Source organism: Podarcis gaigeae (assembly GCF_964106915.1).
Source record: "Podarcis gaigeae genome assembly, chromosome: 2".
In the NCBI taxonomy this organism is placed as follows: domain Eukaryota; kingdom Metazoa; phylum Chordata; class Lepidosauria; order Squamata; family Lacertidae; genus Podarcis; species Podarcis gaigeae.
Genome location: NC_139679.1, coordinates 51,182,472 through 51,200,429, shown reverse-complemented (window position 1 = coordinate 51,200,429; position 17,958 = coordinate 51,182,472). Strand labels below are relative to the sequence as shown.

General features: G+C 40.4%; 1 protein-coding gene across 7 annotated transcripts in view; it reads left to right on the top strand.

The window, feature by feature from the left end:
• The window catches only part of HTR4 (5-hydroxytryptamine receptor 4), a 177,108-nt gene that overhangs the window by 78,741 nt on the left and 80,409 nt on the right, over positions 1-17,958 (top strand). For all 7 annotated transcript variants that reach the window (XR_014559376.1, XM_083719505.1, XM_083719508.1 and 4 more), the window contains 2 exons: positions 14,706-14,831; positions 16,542-16,742. Coding sequence is in view for 6 of the 7 variants with exons in the window: in XM_083719505.1 (XP_083575631.1) it covers positions 14,706-14,831; positions 16,542-16,742 (327 nt within the window). In the remaining variant the exon portion in view is untranslated. The remainder of the gene's footprint in view (positions 1-14,705; positions 14,832-16,541; positions 16,743-17,958) is intronic.

Sequence of the window (17,958 nt, the reverse complement as noted above, 5' to 3'; positions counted from 1 at the left end):
TCCCAGGTGGCAGTCTAGTCTTTCTCTCAGCTAAATTTAGTTTTTCCCAATCTGCAGATAATCTGATAAGGGAAGCAAATCCATTACAGTGGTACCTCAGGTTAAGTACTTAATTTGTTCCAGAGGTCTGTACTTAACCTGAAACTGTTCTTAACCTGAAGCACCACTTTAGCTAATGGGGCCTCCTGCTGCTGCCGCACCGCAGCAGCATGATTTCTGTTCTCATCCTGAAGCAAAGTTCTTAACCTGAAGCACTATTTCTGGGTTAGTAGAGTCTGTAATCTGAAGCGTATGTAACCTGAAGCGTATGTAACCCAAGGCACCACTGTATAAAACTGCATGTTACCCAATGAGGATACACTGAAGGGTGTTGTGTGAGTTTCGACATGTGAGGTGGATGGCATTTTGCCGGATCCCACCTTTTGCCACATACCCTATTTCCACTTTGTTTCCATCAGCCCAAAGGAAAGGATGCAGCCCACATTTTTCCACAGGTTGTTGCTGAAGGCACATTTACAGTATCTTTAAAACAGCTCTTCAGTGCAGAACTGCTCTTGCCCAAAGAGCTCAAAGAGCTGTATTAAAAATAGAATGTGCCCTTGCAGGGGTAGGAGGCAGAACAAGAGGTGGGAAAGGAAGCGGCAGCATTTTAATGAGACTGCAAATTGTCTAGCTTGGAGTGACACACACACTTTTTGATTGCTCTTTGGTGCATATCTGGGATATTGTAAAAATAAAAAATAAAATAAAGGTGTGTGCACAGCTAAATAAAGATCTGTGCATGTCCCCACCATAGACATTAAGGTTTCTGGAACCTACATTGGGTGGGGAGGTACTAATTGAGGGGAGGAGGCAACAACAAATATGTCCCATAAAGCACTGCATAGTACAGTACTGCGGAGTAAAGTCACTGGGAGATTTCAGAAGCACAAAATTGAAAGTCCTTATATGTATACATGGAAACAGTGACCCTCGTCCACATGAATGCCCACATGTGAACACAGCTCAGAGGTTAAGATGGGGTAGGACACATCGCTGTGAACAGCAGCAGAGTGATTATGGGACATGATGGTTAAAATTGAGATGCATAGAAAATAAGGAATGGGACAATAGTGCAAAACAGTTGGCTATGGCAAATGCATATTTGTGGGAGTAAAGAAAGCAATTCGGTAAGACAATGAGTGGGAAGGAGATGCTAAACTAAGAGTTCCGAGATCTGAAGCAGTTTGGGGAGGATTTTCCCCAAGTTGTCAAAGTGTGACAAAGTTGACCAAGTTTTCTTGGTCAAAGTAAGATTTCCTTTCTCTCTCTCTCTCTTGGTGGGTGGAGTGAGAGAGTATACCGTATGTATTAATAAAGAGAAGCTGTATATCATCTCAGTATCAAAGGGAGATAGAACCACAATTGTAAAATAAAAGACTATCTCGTTCTGTTAGCAGCCTGTACTGCAGTCTTCCCCAACCTGGAGCCCTCCAGATGTCTTGAACTACAAACCCCATCATCCCTGACTATTGGCCATGCTAGCTGGGACAGATGGGATTTAGAGACCAAAACATCTGGAGGACACCGGGTTGGGGAAGGCAGCTCTACTGCATTATGACATTTTGTTTGTTTGTTTAATGTATTCTGCTTAGGTCCTTTGTAAGGATTTTGATGTCTGGTGTTTCTTGCACCTTCCCAAGAAATTGTTTATTAGGAATTACCATGTAATTCCCATGACTGTTTATGCATGCATAACTGTCTGGTCTGTATTTTGCTCCCTTACAGTCCCATGAATTCATGACTCAGCTGCTCCCTTCTTCCATCTTCACCTTCGGAAACTTGTCTTCACAGTTACTGCAGTAACTGTCTGCCTCACCAACTGCAACTGGAAGCAAATAGTGCAGATACACTTATGAACTGCTTGCAAAATGCAGACATCCTTTCCTGTCTGTGCTAGTAAAAGAGGGCAGGCCCTGAATTCTAGGCATTACTCAAGGCATTACAACCCTTTCTGGTTGGAATTGGTTTGCCTAAGGATATTTTGAAAGTTTGTGCTGCTGACAATAAGTCTCTCCTTCCTTCTCAATTCCCTTACCCAGCTGGTGTGTTCCACAGCTATTTTCTCATAACAGTATGTAAATAGCCATGTGTGAACAATATGAGAACATCATGCTTATGTCAGTAGAATGATGCACATATACTAATTGCTTCAAGCATAACAGCTATCACTCAACTAGGATTGCAGATTTCCAGGAGTGAGGCAGCTGTTTGCTTGACATTAATGCATATAACTTCTATTAGTTCACCTAATTCACATTGTAGTTTATTTATTGTTGCTATTCTTGTGGTTGTGACCATCATGGTCATATCAACCACAGAACACACCCACACCCACACACACCCCTAATTTGCATTGGAGGCATCCAACTATACTTTATTTTGGGTGGGAGAAAACAGGAAATAGGGGACTTACACTATGACACTTTTTGCCCTCCTTTGTTATGAGTGGTGGAACGGAATAAGAATCTTTGTTCAAATGTATCCTGTTTAAGTATAAATGTTAGCACTATTTGCCTGGTATTTCAAAATAAAAATGCAATTATTCTAAATAAACCTATCTTCAGATCGCCTAGTGAAAGATGATATATGTATATATATTCATGTGCCCTGTGCAAATGGGTATGATTCTGCCCTTATCACCCAGAGTCCCAATTTGTGCAGTATTTGTATAAATTTAGCTATGTTAGTTGTTTATGCAGTGTAGAAACAAAGCACGGAGGAGCAAGATTGAGCCCACTAGCCTTGTTCCCAACATTTAAGCCTTGTGAAAGGCTTGAGCAATGCATGGAAGGTGCATGCGTGATTTCGCTCCCTCTCTGTGCATTAATTTCTAGATGACAATATATCCACATAATTTTAAGCTTTTGAATCCTCTTTCTATCTGGTGGCATGATTTGTCCTTTTTCACAAGTTTAGATTAATAGCAGCACCATAGTCTGTTCTCCTTTGATGAAATGCCTTGGGGTCAACCAGAAGCACAATATTTTCTTGACAGTTTCTTCTACCACCATCTGCCAGTTCAATCCTTCTAATTTTATTTTAATCATCCTTTGCACTAACAGTTCTTGTGGTGCCTCAGTGATTTATTCTCCAGAAGGAATGCAGCTAAAGACAGATAGTAACACCCTCTGTCTTATTTCTGTTTGATATGGTAAACCTGTGTATAAGTTGCACTGTTGCAGGCTAGGGCTCATATGAATGTATGGTTTTCCATACAAAAGAAAATATTTTCACATTCTATTGGATAGGAAACCTAGCTGTGGTCCACCTTCCTGACACCTCATTTTCTGTATGGAAGGTTTTATGTGTGTGTGTGTGTGTGTGTGTGTGTGGAGGAGCATTCAACTATGTGAGCCCCCTAGCCTGACATGGCACAGCTGAGACCAAGGTTTATCATCTCAGGCCTCAGAATCTAAACTAGATGTGATCTCCAACTAAGAGGGCAGACCCGCTGAAATAATGGACTTAGATGAGAAGGAAAGCGAGATCATTCTACCTGGCAAGCTGAAAAGTTTGCTCTGACAGAACAGTTGCCATAACTCAACATTGAATACCTTGCATAAGTGTTTATAAATGAGTCTGAAAATGATAATATTTATGTAGGCAAGAATCAGCAGGCTGACATCCAGATCACATAATGAAACCATTTCTCCTTGCTTTCAATCAAACACAAAACCGGTCAAATTGGCTCCTGTTTAGATACCTTCACCCAACTTCTTGGCATTGAAATAAGATTAATGACTATGTCATATCTCTTAACAGTACTTGAATTTCTCACAGTGCTCTAAGCAAGCAATTAACTGATAAAACACTGTTTTTGGGTTAAGAAAATAACTTAATGTTACCCTATAATTCAGACATTGCAGGAAGTGGATTTTAAATGAATGAATGTTTAGTAAGTGGAATTTGTTTTGCACAAGCGAGTATAAACAATGCTGTGCTTAATAAAACAACAACCCCAAACCCTACAATTTATATTATTGTTTTATTTTAGTATTTCCTTCTCTCTTTGGCTGTTGCTATTATACCTGTGATTCTTCCTCTTACTGCGGATGTTTCCCTTCTCTTTTGGAATAGTTCCTTGATGCCTTGCCATCCTTCTAAATAGTTCATTGATGCCTTGTAGATCTTTAAATTTTTGTTCTCCATTGTCAACAGTGTAAATCTTTTATTGATCTCTTTTCCTCTGTCGGTACGGGGGTGGGGATGGTCAGGATTTCATGCAGAACTCACTTTTTGTTTTCTCCAAACCTTAAAATGGATGGCACAAGAGGATATAACTATGTTAACTTGATGTCCACTTAGACTGAGTTTTCTGTACTTGTCAGTGCGGTTGTTCCTGTCTAGAAAAATAGATATCAGCTGGGAAAAGATATTGTATGCTTTACAATGTGCTAGATAACGGAAATGTCCACCATTGGGTAGTATACTGATCAAACTCAGGCAGGGAAATTAAATTATGTGATGCTATGCCTGTGACTCCATGCAGTCTGAGAGCCTGTGGTGGTTTGAGGCCGTTCTGGCAATTATCAAAATATCAAAACAAAAAAAATTCCTTCCAGTAGCACCTTAAAGACCAACTAAGTTAGTTCTTGGTATGAGCTTTCGTGTGCATGTATCTGAAGAAGTGTGCATGCACACGAAAGCTCATACCAAGAACTAACTTAGTTGGTCTTTAAGGTGCTACTGGAAGGAATTTTTTTTGTTTTGACTATGGCAGACCAACACAGCTACCTATCTGTAATCAAAATATCAGTTATTCATAAAGCATTGATGCTCTCTACTGACTAGTTCAAATCAGGCCTCCCTTTAAGGGTTTTGGAAAATATTTTGAATCCACCTTATTTCAGCAAGTTACCTTTGAAACATAAAGGTAAAGGTACCCCAGACCAGTCGTGGAAAACTCTGGGGTTGTGGCACTCATCTCACTTTACTGGCCGAGGGAGCCAGTGTACAGCTTCCAGGTCATGTGGCCAGCATGACTAAGCCACTTCTGGCGAACCAGAGCAGCACATGAAACGCCGTTTACCTTCCCACCGGAGTGGTACCTATTTATCTACATGCTTTCGAACTGCTAGGTTGGCAGGAGCAGGGACCAAGCAACGGGAGCTCACCCCGTCGCAGGGATTCGAACTGCTGACCTTCTGATCAGCAAGCCCAAGAGGCTCTGTGGTTTAGACCACAGCGCCACCCACGTTGAAACATAATTGAATCCAATTCCATTTCTCCTGTTTTAACGATCTGGCAAACTCACTGATATAGTTTATCCTCTGATGCTCCTTCTAAGAACACAAGAGTCCTGCTGGGCCAGACCAATGGCTTATCCGTCCAGCATTCTGTTTTCCCCAGCATCCAAGCAGATGCCTCCAAGAAGCCTACAAGCAGAGTATGAGGGGAATAGCCCCTCCTGCTGTTGTTCCCCAGTGACTGGTATTCCAAGGTGTGCTGCTTCACAGTGATGAAATGAAGCATGAAACATGAAATTTTGTTTCACAAATGAATATTGCTAGTGTGCTCCATTTTCTCAAATTGGAACATCAGATCACTGCAGTCTTTGATTCTGGCTGCTTTTAAATCTCTTATGGAGAACAAACCTGTAGTCACAAGACCAATTTTTAAAAGGACCGCCCCCTCCTTTTTTATTATTTTAGCAAAACTAGCGCCATCACACTTCCCGCCCCCCTCAACTTGTGTGTTTGGCAAGTACCTAACCTTCCCCAGCTGTGCAGCAGCCATCTACAGAGCTATCACGAACAATAAGTGGAAGAATTCTTTGAATTTCCAAAAAGGAAAATTATCATACCTTGTGCCCTTTAGCTCTGAGTAATTCATATCAGATGCGATCTAAATCAACATTGTTTTCTTCTTCCTTTTCAGTGAGCTGTTGTAATGCAGATTAAGTTATCATGATACCAGTTCCTCTGCTACTGAGTACAGATGACATCAGTGTTATGATAACTAGAAATATACACTACAAAACCAAAACTAGAAACTCCAGAAAATTGGGCTGAGGATGTAATTGGTTTCAATACCTTCCTTTTTCTCCAGGCTAGACATTGAGTAATATTTCACTATTATTGGGAATTTGTTTTACAATAAGATCGCAAGGATTGCCCTGCTAGTTAAAACCAGTATTTTTTTTGCCAGTGTTTAGATATTTGAGACTGTGGGGGGGGGGGGCGTTCAGATGTAATGCTAAACTAAACCATGACTTTTGGGGAGCATCCATGTGCCAAGAGGATCATGACCACATTTTTATTTTATTTCATTTCATTTCATTTATTTATTATTTTTTAGAATTTATATACTGCCCTATACCCAGAGGTCTCAGAGAGGTGCTGCTCCTCTGGTCCTGCTGCCACCATATTATTGTAGTTAATCCTGCACCATAGTTGAGAGGCATAAGGATGGTGATAGAACATAATTCTGGTTTATTTTCCTAGTTTCTTAGCTGACATATAATACAAAATGGGATCTTCACACTGAAGTTGGTGTGTGATGGGAGAGGAGTGAAGAGTGAGGAGTACCTGGCCCTGCCTGATTCTCATTGCCAGCTTCATAAACCATGCATTATGAAGCCAGGAATGATTCATGAACCTGCCAATTATGTTCCTCTCCCCTAGTGCTGAAAACCTCTCCCCAAACTTCCTTCCAGTTTCTAAGAAATTGAATGGATATACTTCCCGTATACTTTGCAACTATTTTCTGAATTAATATGAAAAAATGAATGCCTTCTTTGCCTAAGTAAAAAAAAGGTAAAGTAAAAGTGTGGATCACAGCTTTTTTCATTTGGTGTGGTTTGTGCAGAGACATAAGAAATCTAGTAACGGGTTGAAGCTTTGAAGGAGTGATTCTGAGTTTGTAGTTACAGTCAAACCTTGGTTCCTGAACGGCTCCGTTTTGGAACGTTTCGGCTCCCGAACGCCAAAAACCCAGAAGTAATGTTCCAGTTTTCTAATGTTTTTCAGAATTTGAATGTCCGATGTGGCTACCGCTTGAGTGCAGGAAGCTCCTTCAACCAATCGGAAACCGTGCCTCGGTTGTCGAACGTTTCAGAAGCCGAACGGGCTTCCGGAACGGATTACGTTCGACAACCGAGGTTTGACTGTATTGTAAAATGTGTCCAGTTTAGTTATAAATAGGACTGGAATGACTAGCTGTTCTGGTCGTGTTTCTAAGATAACACAGGAGGACAAAATGGTTGAGGTAATTGTAGCCACTGAATTATGCCCAAGTCAAGTTAATGTATTTGCCAAAAACAGACCCACTCGTTTCATTAGCTGACCAAGAGGCAGTGACCCGAAGCTAAGCTTTTCAGCGAGTGTCAAAAAGTTGGACTTGGAATCACTAATGCTTGTCAGCAGCTCTGACTAAAACAGACAACTTGCCACAAGGTTGCAGCCTGATCAGCCACTAGTGTATTACTTGCTGAAGCTGTAATTACCTCTCGCTGAAGTTGTACCATGGTCAGTAGACAGATCTGCCTAATTAAGTACACTTTTTTTTTTTTCAGAAGGGAACCCTTCCTCATTATTTTCATTGCTGAAGTTTTGACACTGGCTTACCTGTAGGATGTTTGAAGCTGGAGCCTCTAATAGAGAAAATGTTTGTGCTGTTTTCTTTGCAATGATAATGGATGTTGAAATGCACAAAGAAATTTTGTGGTGGTGGCGAAGGCTGGTGGAGTTACAAAGAGGGAGAACCTCAGCTCTCAGGCTGGAGCGGAATGAAAACGGCCTTTGGACACTTTCCATCCTATTTGTAGGTGGTTATATGGGGAAGCATTTTCCAAAGGTACCATTTGGCATGTATGTGAAATTATCCAACAGGTTCTTGGGAGCACAGGAGCGGCATTATAGCCGTGGTGAAGAATATTCAGACAATATTTGGCTAAATTGCTCTTGTGGTGATGGGGGAACGTTCTTAAATTCTGAATTTTTTTTTTATAATATTTTTTATTAGTTTTATGAAATACAGAAAAAAGAATAAAGAGCATATTATAAAAGTAGAGAAGGAAAGTTACAAATTTTTCTTACTCTTTTTTCCAAATCTGTTGGACTTCCCCACGTCCTCCCAACCCTGCATTCTCTGTGATGCATAACGTCTGCAATTTGTTAACTTGTTTCAATACTTATTGTATCTTCCTTTTTATCATGTTACCCAATTTCAAATATATTATGGCCCAAATCATGTACGTTTTCATTTTAACATAATAAAGTTGTTTCATTATTCTATCTCTGACTCCTTGTACCTTAATTTCTATTTCTTTAATTTAACATTACTGAAGCTAGAATTTCCTAAAAGGTGCGTTTTTTAACATTCATACAACTTATAATGTTTTTCCAAATAGTCTTTAAATTTTCTCCAATCCTCCTCGAATGTTTCTTCTCCCAAGTCTCGGATTCTGCCAGTCATTTCGGCCAGTTCCATGTAGTCCATCAACTGCGTGTGCCATTCCTCCAGTGTGGGTAAATCTTGTGTCTTCCAATGTTTTGCAATCAAGATCCTTGCTGCTGTAGTAGCATACATAAAAAAGGTTCTGTCCTTCTTAAGCACTCTCTGGTCCACCATGCCCAGGAGGAAGGCCTCTGGTTTCTTAGGTAAGGTAAATCTAAGTACCTTTTTTAGTTCATTATGAATCATTTCCCAAAAGGCCTTCACTTTCGGGCAGGTCCACCAGAGGTGAAAAAATGTCCCTTCCGCCTCTTTACATTTCCAGCATTTATTATCAGACAGGTGATATATCTTAGCAAGCTTGACTGGGGTCATGTACCACCGGTATATCATTTTCATAATGTTTTCCTTCAAGGCACTACATGCCGTAAATTTCATTCCGGTGTTCCATAACCTTTCCCAGTCTTCAAACATAATGTTATGCCCCAAATCCTGCGCCCACTTTATCATGGCGGATTTGACTGTCTCATCCTGAGTATTCCATTTAAGCAGCAGGTTATACATTCTCGAAAGTAGTTTACTTTTTGGTTCTAACAATTCTGTCTCTAGTTTCGATTTTTCCACCTGGAATCCAACCTTCTTATCTACTTTAAAGACCTCTTGAATTTGTGCATAGTGCAACCAATCTCGCACCTTGTTTTTTAGTCTTTCCAAGCTCTGCAACCTCCAATTGTCTCCAATCTTTTCAATAATTTCCTCATATTTAGGCCAGTTGGCTTCCATATTAGGTCTCTTACGTGCCTTGGCCTCCACCGGTGAGAGCCACCTCGGAGTCTTACTCTCCAATAAGTCTTTATATTTTGTCCAGACCATTAAAATTGCTCTCCTGACAATGTGGTTTTTAAACAGTTTGTGCGCTTTGACCTTGTCATACCACAAATATGCATGCCACCCAAAGGCGTTGTCAAACCCTTCCAGATCTAGGACATCAGTGTTTTCCAGTAAGATCCAATCTTTCAACCAGCAGAAGGCTGCGGATTCGTAATATAACCTCAATTCTGAATTTTTTGGCTTGGCTCTAGATGAGTTGGCTAGAACATGAGAGGGGGCGTAGACAAACAAGCCTTGGTATGGGTGGCTGGCCTAGTAAAGGGAGAAGGAGTGGGTATGAGAAAAAAATATTTCAGTACAATTTTTTCTTTAGTGCCTGAACAAATATAATAAAAGTGTAACATGGGGGCTTAGCCCAACAATAGTGGAATCTTGGTTAATATAATCAAGGGGGGAAATGTGTTGGCAACTTTTATTGGGAGTTCCACATAATAAAATCTGTACCAAGGATTTATTTATTTTTAAATCATAATGTATTTTATTTGACAATGACTTAACCTTGTTAACTTTTCTTTAGCAAGAGCCTTGTACTATAAGAATTATTTAATGGGCAGAAAATTCATCTGCTAACCCATCATGTAGATATAGGGATGTATAAAGTGGCAACTGTTCGTCTTCTGTTACCTGTTAAAGCAGTGGCTTTTGGGGCTCTCAAATTTCTGCAGTGCCCTGTGCAACGTTAAAATTCGGCACCTACCCCCTGCCTCTCTTGCTCAGTTCTACAGAATTGTTGTGGCGCCCCCTTCAGCGCAGTGCCTAATGCAGCCAAACCGGTCATGCTACCCTAAAACCAGCCATTGTTACAGATAGGTAACCATGTTGGTCTGCCATAGTCAAAACAAAACAAAACAAAAAATTTTTTTCTTCCAGTAGCACCTTAAAGACCAACTAAGTTAGTTCTTGTTATGAGCTTTCGTGTGCATGCACACTTCTTCAGATACACTGAAACAGAAGTTTCCAGACCCTTCTATATAGTGAGAAGGTGGGGAGGGGTATTACTCAGAAGGGTGGTGGGAATGGGTGATTGGCAGATAGCTGTGATGAGCCTGTTGACGACTCTTAACAACTGCAATAGGTCTTACAGGAAAAAGCAAGGGGTGAGAAGGTGAAAATGGCTTTGTCATGTATAATGAGGTAAGAATCCAATGTCTTTGTAGTATTATTGTGGGTTAGGAATTTTATTTTGTTTTGTTTTGACCAGCCATTGTGTTAAAGACTCAATGAGATCCTGATAGAAAAATTCCCTGATTTGCCCATTCTTTGTGGACTGTTCCACTTAGGCCCTGCTGAACACTTATGCCAGGGCACATGATCCTGCTACCTTTGAGCAGAAGTAAGCCTGGTCTGCCAGCCTTCTTATACAATTTGATAGCAGTGGTGGCAAAAATCTGTGATGGCACATCTTCTGCCTTTTGCATGTTACCATTGCAAGCAGGTCAGAACACTCAGTGAATCCTTCCTGTTTTAGGAGCACCCTGGCCTGCTTGCAGTGGCAGTGTGCAAGAGGAGGGAGAGATTAGTAGGCATCTTGGGGGTACACTCCTCTCCATCATAGCACTGGGTGGAGAGGAATCCCACTCAGTGCTGAGCTGCGGTGTGTGTGAAATAGATGTCTGTGCTCCCTCTGATTGGCAGAAGAAAAGTGTGGGGGTGCATTCATCTCTCTCTCTCTCTCTCTCTCTCCCTCTCTCTCTCTCTCTCTCTCTCTCTCTGTGTGTGTGTGTGTGTGTGTGTGTGTGTGTGTGACTGACTGCAGTGTTCATCTTTGTTTTGGCCAATCCCTCTGCTGATAGATATCAGCCATTAAATGCAAATGTATGTTAGGCAGCATAGATACAAGACGTCTTGTGTATTAGTGAAAATAGTTACCAAATTAACTAAACTGTTATCCAATTATTAGAGAATTAATAAAATTACACTTCTGAATTACTACTTTGAGGGGTTAGTAGCTACAATTACTTGGTTGTTCACTGTAAATTCACCTTTATATTCTGTGAACTGGAAAAGTTGTGCATTTTCCATCATTCTTGTATAAAATAAATCCTTGTGTGCAGATCAGAATAATTTGAATACTCCAATATAGATTGAAAACATACACATTTTCAGTTCCCATGAGGTCCTAACAGGGATGGTTATTGAATTTGGCTCTGGGGTCCAAAGTCTGTATTGTCAGGCACACTACACTAGCCTTTTGCAGTGTGGTAGGCTTTTGTTCTGCATTTAAACTCCCAGGATATTAATCTAAGCTATTGTATGGACCTTAACTGCCTTTCTGTCTGGAAAATTATCCTGTTACACAGCAGTGTTGCATAGGTTGCTTGCCAGTATGAGTCAGGCTGCCCATTGAAGAGACCCCCCCAAATAAATAATCTGTTACATAATTATGTCCTATAGATGAAGTGATAGAAATATTGGAGCATGTTGTAAAGTTATTTTTTCTTCAGCCCACTTTAAATGAAATGGACTTTACATTAATGGAGCATTGTGAGCAAATATAATAGGTTATATCCAATGAAGTTATCCTGTAAGTTCAAGGACTTCAGGAGTTTCTCTCCGTCTCCTCTCCCCATGCCCTCCAAATCTGCTCCTGAGGGTTGGGACAACTCCTAGTACAGATTGGGGTGGGCATGCAAATAATGGGAGAACTCCTTGCACTGATGGGATGATTTCGTTGGATACAACCCATTGATTCTCAGAATGTTAGCTAGCGCTGCTGTTGTGAAAGCCTGCTCATAATCTGCTTATGAACGGCTCACTGAGCAATTTGGCATCTATGAACATTTTGAGAAGGAGGAGGAAGCGGAGAAGCAAGAGTCATTAAAGACATCTCAAGGATTCTTTTTTATTAGCCTTATGAAATCTAATTCAGATATATCATTTATCAGTCATATTTATAGCTGGCCCTTCATCCACAAAAATATCCTAGAGTGCAGATGCACATATGCATTTTCTTCAACGTATAAAGCAAAAGTCATCATTTTCTAACTGTTCCAAACCTTTCCTATTAAATTCTGTGTTGATTAATAATTTAGCAACACCTACCCTGCCTTTATGGATTAATATCTCCCAGTTTCCTCCTAGGGAAGGAGATCTGGTATTTGATATAATTCTGGTGCAAGGTAGCAGACCTTGAATAGGGTTTCCATCTCCTTTCACAGGATCGGGTGGCATTCTGTGTTGCGTTTCTCCCTCTTCTTCCTTGTCAAGGTGACTTTATTCCTGCAGCATGTGCCTTCTCTTGCTCTTTCTCTCCTGCTTACCCAAGCAAGCAATATTAGATCGCCTAGGAGTAGCAAGCACAGTTTGAATTAAGTTTCTCCTTGACGGTGAGAGACCAGAAGGCTATCAACTCCAGCCCCTTGCCTCAAGAATTTCTGCTCACTAACTCTCTCTGGACAGAATGTTTTGTAGTATCTCAGGCTCCAATGTGCCACAAAGCAGAAAGCAGCTGAACTGCAAAGAATGCGCCTGCAGGGCAAGTTGTCCAGACAATCCAATTTAAGAGTACTTTCCCACGCAAGACGTAAAGTGGTGCTTGCTTCAGATGGATATAAATGTGAAATGTATATTGACCAGGCTACCCGCGTGAATTCTAAATTCCTCTCTTCTGCTTTCTTTTCTGCATTCATGTTAGCAACGGACGTATATTAGCAGAGGGTGGGGGGAGCTTGAAGACTGTAGTTAGTCAGGAATGGTAGGGCTCTTAAGTATACAACATCACAGAGAAAGTCAAACTCTATGAGATGAAGTTCCTTCCTGGCTTTCAGGTATGACAAGCAAACTCTGAGCAAATTCCACCCATTAAATCTTATTTTTTGAAACCATTTTTGCACTGCAACTGCTGCCATCTTAGCTATGTTGTCTCCAGCTTAGTCTCAAATTATTTATCATGTTTGAATCCCTGCCTTTCTGCCTTTCTCGAGAGAGCTCAGGTTGACTCCTCTGCGTTTAGCTCATTTTATCCCTGTAACAAAAGTGTGAGGCTGCCCATGGCCATTTAAGTGAACTTTGTGTGTCAGAGACTTGAACCATGGCTCCAAGTCCAGCATTCTGACTGCAGCAGTACATTGGCTCAGTATATATATTGGTTTCTGATGCTGCTGAAGAGAGGAGAAAAAGCCAGGAGCATAAATAAAGGGGAAATGACTATTTTCATTTCTTGGGCCTTGAACATGACCCCCACAATCCATATTGTAACTGTCTGCCTAATCCCCAGGCTTCAACTTTTTTCCTTTGCCAAGCCAAAGTGGTTGCTGTGTGTGTACAATACAGAAATAAATTGTGGTGGCATATGAGTCTTCTGAATGTAGCTTCCAACTTATATCTAAAGTTCCTTTCCCAAAAGTTGTAGCTGTGGAACAACAAAAATTGTATTATCAATTAAAAGCAAGCTGGATTGAGAAAGATTCAGAATTTGATAGATCCATTTTATATGCTATATGGTTTAATATCTAAATACAGTGGTACCTCTGTTTACTAACTTAATCCATTCTGGAAGTCCGTTTTTAAACCGAAAAAGTTCTTAAATCAAGGCGCGCTTTCCCTAATGAGGTCTCCTGCCGCCGGTGCCCTTTTACCATTCAGATTCTGTTCTTAGACTGAGGTAAAGTTTGCAAACACTACTTCCGGTATTGCAGAGTTCATAAACTGAATAGTTCGTAAACAGGGCTGTTCTTAAACTGAGGTACCACTGTATATCAATGCTCCGCAATGTTTCCCACCCACAGTCCATAGTACTTCTATTGCACCCAACCTAAAATGGTAAAATCTGGCCTTGCAGGACATGGCAGTTGCCATTCGGAAATTTGGCTGTGCCTGCAAGTTGCCACTGAGTCTGGCAGAAAATTGGAGCCTTAAAAAAAATAATCAAATTTAACCTTCCATGGAAATTCCTGGATGTATTTGCCTACAATTTGGCAGACTTAATCCACTGTGGAGGAGCTGCTATGCCTGCAAATTTCACCCACTTCTGCAAAAAGGGGGTATTAGATGAGATTGATCAGTTTTTAGATTCCCCATTATAGTGAATGGGAAGAAAACAGAGCTTTGTTTTTCAACAGATATAATTTAACACTAAATAGTGGGTCAAATTGGAAAAACACAGGGTGGCTCTGGAACAGATCAGGCTGCTTCCCAAAGTTACAGCTGCAAGTCTAATATGGTGGCCAGTGTACACCCTGTCACATACATAGATTGGTCCTGAGCTGTTGAATTGTAATCTACAGTATTCCCATTGTTGAAGGGAAGGGTCAGTAAATGAGTTAAGGCTGCTGTGGGCTGGAAAATGGAATTTGACATATGGATTCAAAATAACCAAGTTAGTCTCAAGCAGCCAGTCTTCTATTTTCAAGAAGTACCCCATATTTTTTTCTTTATAGCTCAACTGAGGGATTTGGCGTGGCAGAGAAGATTGCACTGCTCACCTTTATTTCTGCTGTTATTCTTATGGCTATCCTGGGAAATCTTCTGGTGATGGTGGCTGTATGCAGAGACAGGCAACTCAGGTGAGTCCATCCATATGTTACTATCAATCTCTTTGGCAGAATGAGCTTTTCAATGGTGGAATATCTGAATCTCCAGGGCAAAGAGACAAATGTGAAAATAGCTGTGAACATAAACAATGTGGTAAAAGAACATTCTTACTGCTTTTCCCCCAGACAAGCTTATTAGTGTAATGTCAAACTTTGATTGCCTGTAGTGTCAAAGTTAGAATTTATATTGCAGCTGATTAATCATTTTATTATCTAGTGCCTGCATTTCTAGAATTTGCATCATCAAAATACATAAATCACCAAATAATTCCAAAGTGACTAACACTGCACTTTGAGGGCACAAGCTACATGTAACAAGAGACAAGGAAACACTGCCAAAAATAGCAATTTCTTGCCAGGTTTTCTTTCTCCTTGATGTGCACTAAAAAACTATATCATGTCCTGATTGTAATGACATTGTGGATTTCCCAGCTCCAGTGAGCAGAGCAGATGATGGAGAACAGACATGGGTAACAGACTGTGCAATTATGCCAGTAATGAATATTAGACATGGAATGGATTCAGGACTTCTGCCCTGAAAGGACAGTGCTTTGGGTTTATTTGACAAAGAAAAGTATGTTTAATTGGAAAAAAATAAATGCTACATTTAAGCAGTCTATCCACTCACATTTCACAATCAATTTCCACATCTCTAAATGTATAGTTTGCCAGATATGTCACATTTTTTATTTTAGGCTTATTTGGCCATATATCAGGAAATTGTAGATATTAATTGCAATCTGACTGTGTAAATTGTTGAGGAGCCACAACCTGTTATTTAAAGGCCTTTTATGACATTAATGAATCAGTATGATACGAGCATAATTGGTCATACAAGCTTATGTGACCTTTGTTTTCTGCCTCTGCGTGTGAGCATCATTTTGCCTACAGTGTTGATTTATATCTTGATGTTAACATGCATTATGGTCAGTATACTGTAAGTTTTTTAAATATATACATATATTACTGCAGAAGCTATAATGAAGTAAGGGCTTCTTTAAAGTAGCGGCTTTTATCTTATGCTGGCCTATGACTGTAATAAAGATTTGGATTGGATTGGAAGGAGCTGCAGAATTTTTAAGTCCACATCCTTAAACCTAAATGAAAGATGTGTTGTGCATGCATGGGGGGAACGACATTCCCAGCAAGAGCTTTGTTTGTTGTTTTTCTATGCAGTAGTTCCTACTGTGTCAAAAAGACAAGGCACTTTTCTAACTGAGCAGCTGCTTGTCTCTTCAGTGGAAACAGCTCGAAAGAAAACATCAAATCAACTTCTGGCAGCAATCCCTGCTAAGGTCCCTCACCACTGAAGCATCACATGTCCAATATGTATGCATGTTAATGGCTTTGAAAGAGAGTTGCTCACCATGAGTGATAGCGAACCAACAAATGCAGGTGGGAATTTTAATTGCTAATGAAAGGCTACTACTGGTACTTTGTGAATTTGAGATCTATATGTGGATAAAGAGGCTGGTGCACACATTCGACTATCTCCTGGACTATCTCCTGTCTGAACAGAAGGGTGTGCCCCATGAGGAATTTACATACTCAACATGGGCACTTGATTTACAGAGTGATAAAATAACAAGGGATGGGTGTTTTAAAATGCAGAAGGCAACACTGTCCTACAAATTGTCATCTTGGTGATGTCTTTCTGAATCAATACATTTGTGTTCCTTGCAGGAAAATCAAGACCAATTATTTCATAGTTTCACTTGCCTTTGCTGACTTGCTGGTGTCAGTTCTGGTGATGCCATTTGGAGCCATTGAGCTGGTCCAAGATAACTGGATTTATGGAAGAACGTTCTGTTTAGTCCGCACTTCTCTTGATGTCCTCCTCACAACAGCATCAATTTTCCACCTCTGCTGTATCTCATTAGACAGGTAGGATAAAAAAGGTACATAAAATAAAATGCTGCTGTTTTCAAGTTTATCCGGTAAAATTCCATGTGTTCCCTCAGGAAAACCATTGAATTAAAGGCATGTAAATATATCCTATATACAAGGATTTATGTGTGCCAGGGCTTATCTCAAATATTTATTTTCAAGTATCTAGAACAAAGCTGGGGAATCTTTCTTTGGCTAATTACTGGACATCTCCAGTGGAAAGATGTTAAAGGTTGGATTTTAGATCAGTTTATGAGCAGGACACACCTATTCAATGCCTTTAACTTCAAAAATGCACTTGGATCCCAAAAATTGTATGCACAAAGTTTCAAAATGTATAGATACTCTTATTATTTGCAAGGAACACATGTTTATGTCAGTCAATCCATCTTTATTATTACGATCACAGATCAGCCACTAAGTTACAGGTTTATGTCTCTGCTGAAACATACCCCACCCCACTTTGATTTTCTTGCAGAGGAAGGCATCATTTCCTCTTTGGCTGCTCTCTGCTGAACAGCTGGTGGATGGGAGGAAACCCAGAAAAGCAGATGGAATCTGGCTGTGGGCCATATCTGGCCTGCAGACTGGGGATTCCCCTCTTGAATATATTATGTAAGAATGGATGTGTATATTTCCTTCACCAAAGAGTGACTATGTTAGCACTAAATTGTGGTTTATCAATACATACTAAGAGGACTACCTAGGCAGTTATCTTTCCACAAGGGCCAACATTGATGCCAAAATCCAGTGTTGCCTGAGCTTGCAAGTGTGGCTTTCTTCCGATTGAAGTGCAGAGTGTTTGAGGACCACGACATTCGCAGGGAAACCAAAATGCTTGTTTATAAAGCTATTATACTATCAACCTTACTATATGCTTGTGAAACATGGTCCACTTATAAACGCCATCTCCAACTCCTCAAAAGATTCCTTCACACTAATATCAGTGTACTGGCAGAAGCAAAGATCACAAGTGTTGAAACAATGATTCTTCAACATCAACTTCATTGGACTGGTCATGTTGTGCGGATGCCTGATGATCGTCTTCCAAAGCAACTACTCTATTCCAAACTTAAAAATGGAAAGCGTAATGCTGGTGGTCAACAAAAGAGGTTTAAAGACTGTCTCAAGGCAAATATAAAAAAATGTAGTATAAACACTGACAACTGGGAAACACTGGCCTGCGAGCGCTCCAGTTGGAGAACAGCCTTTA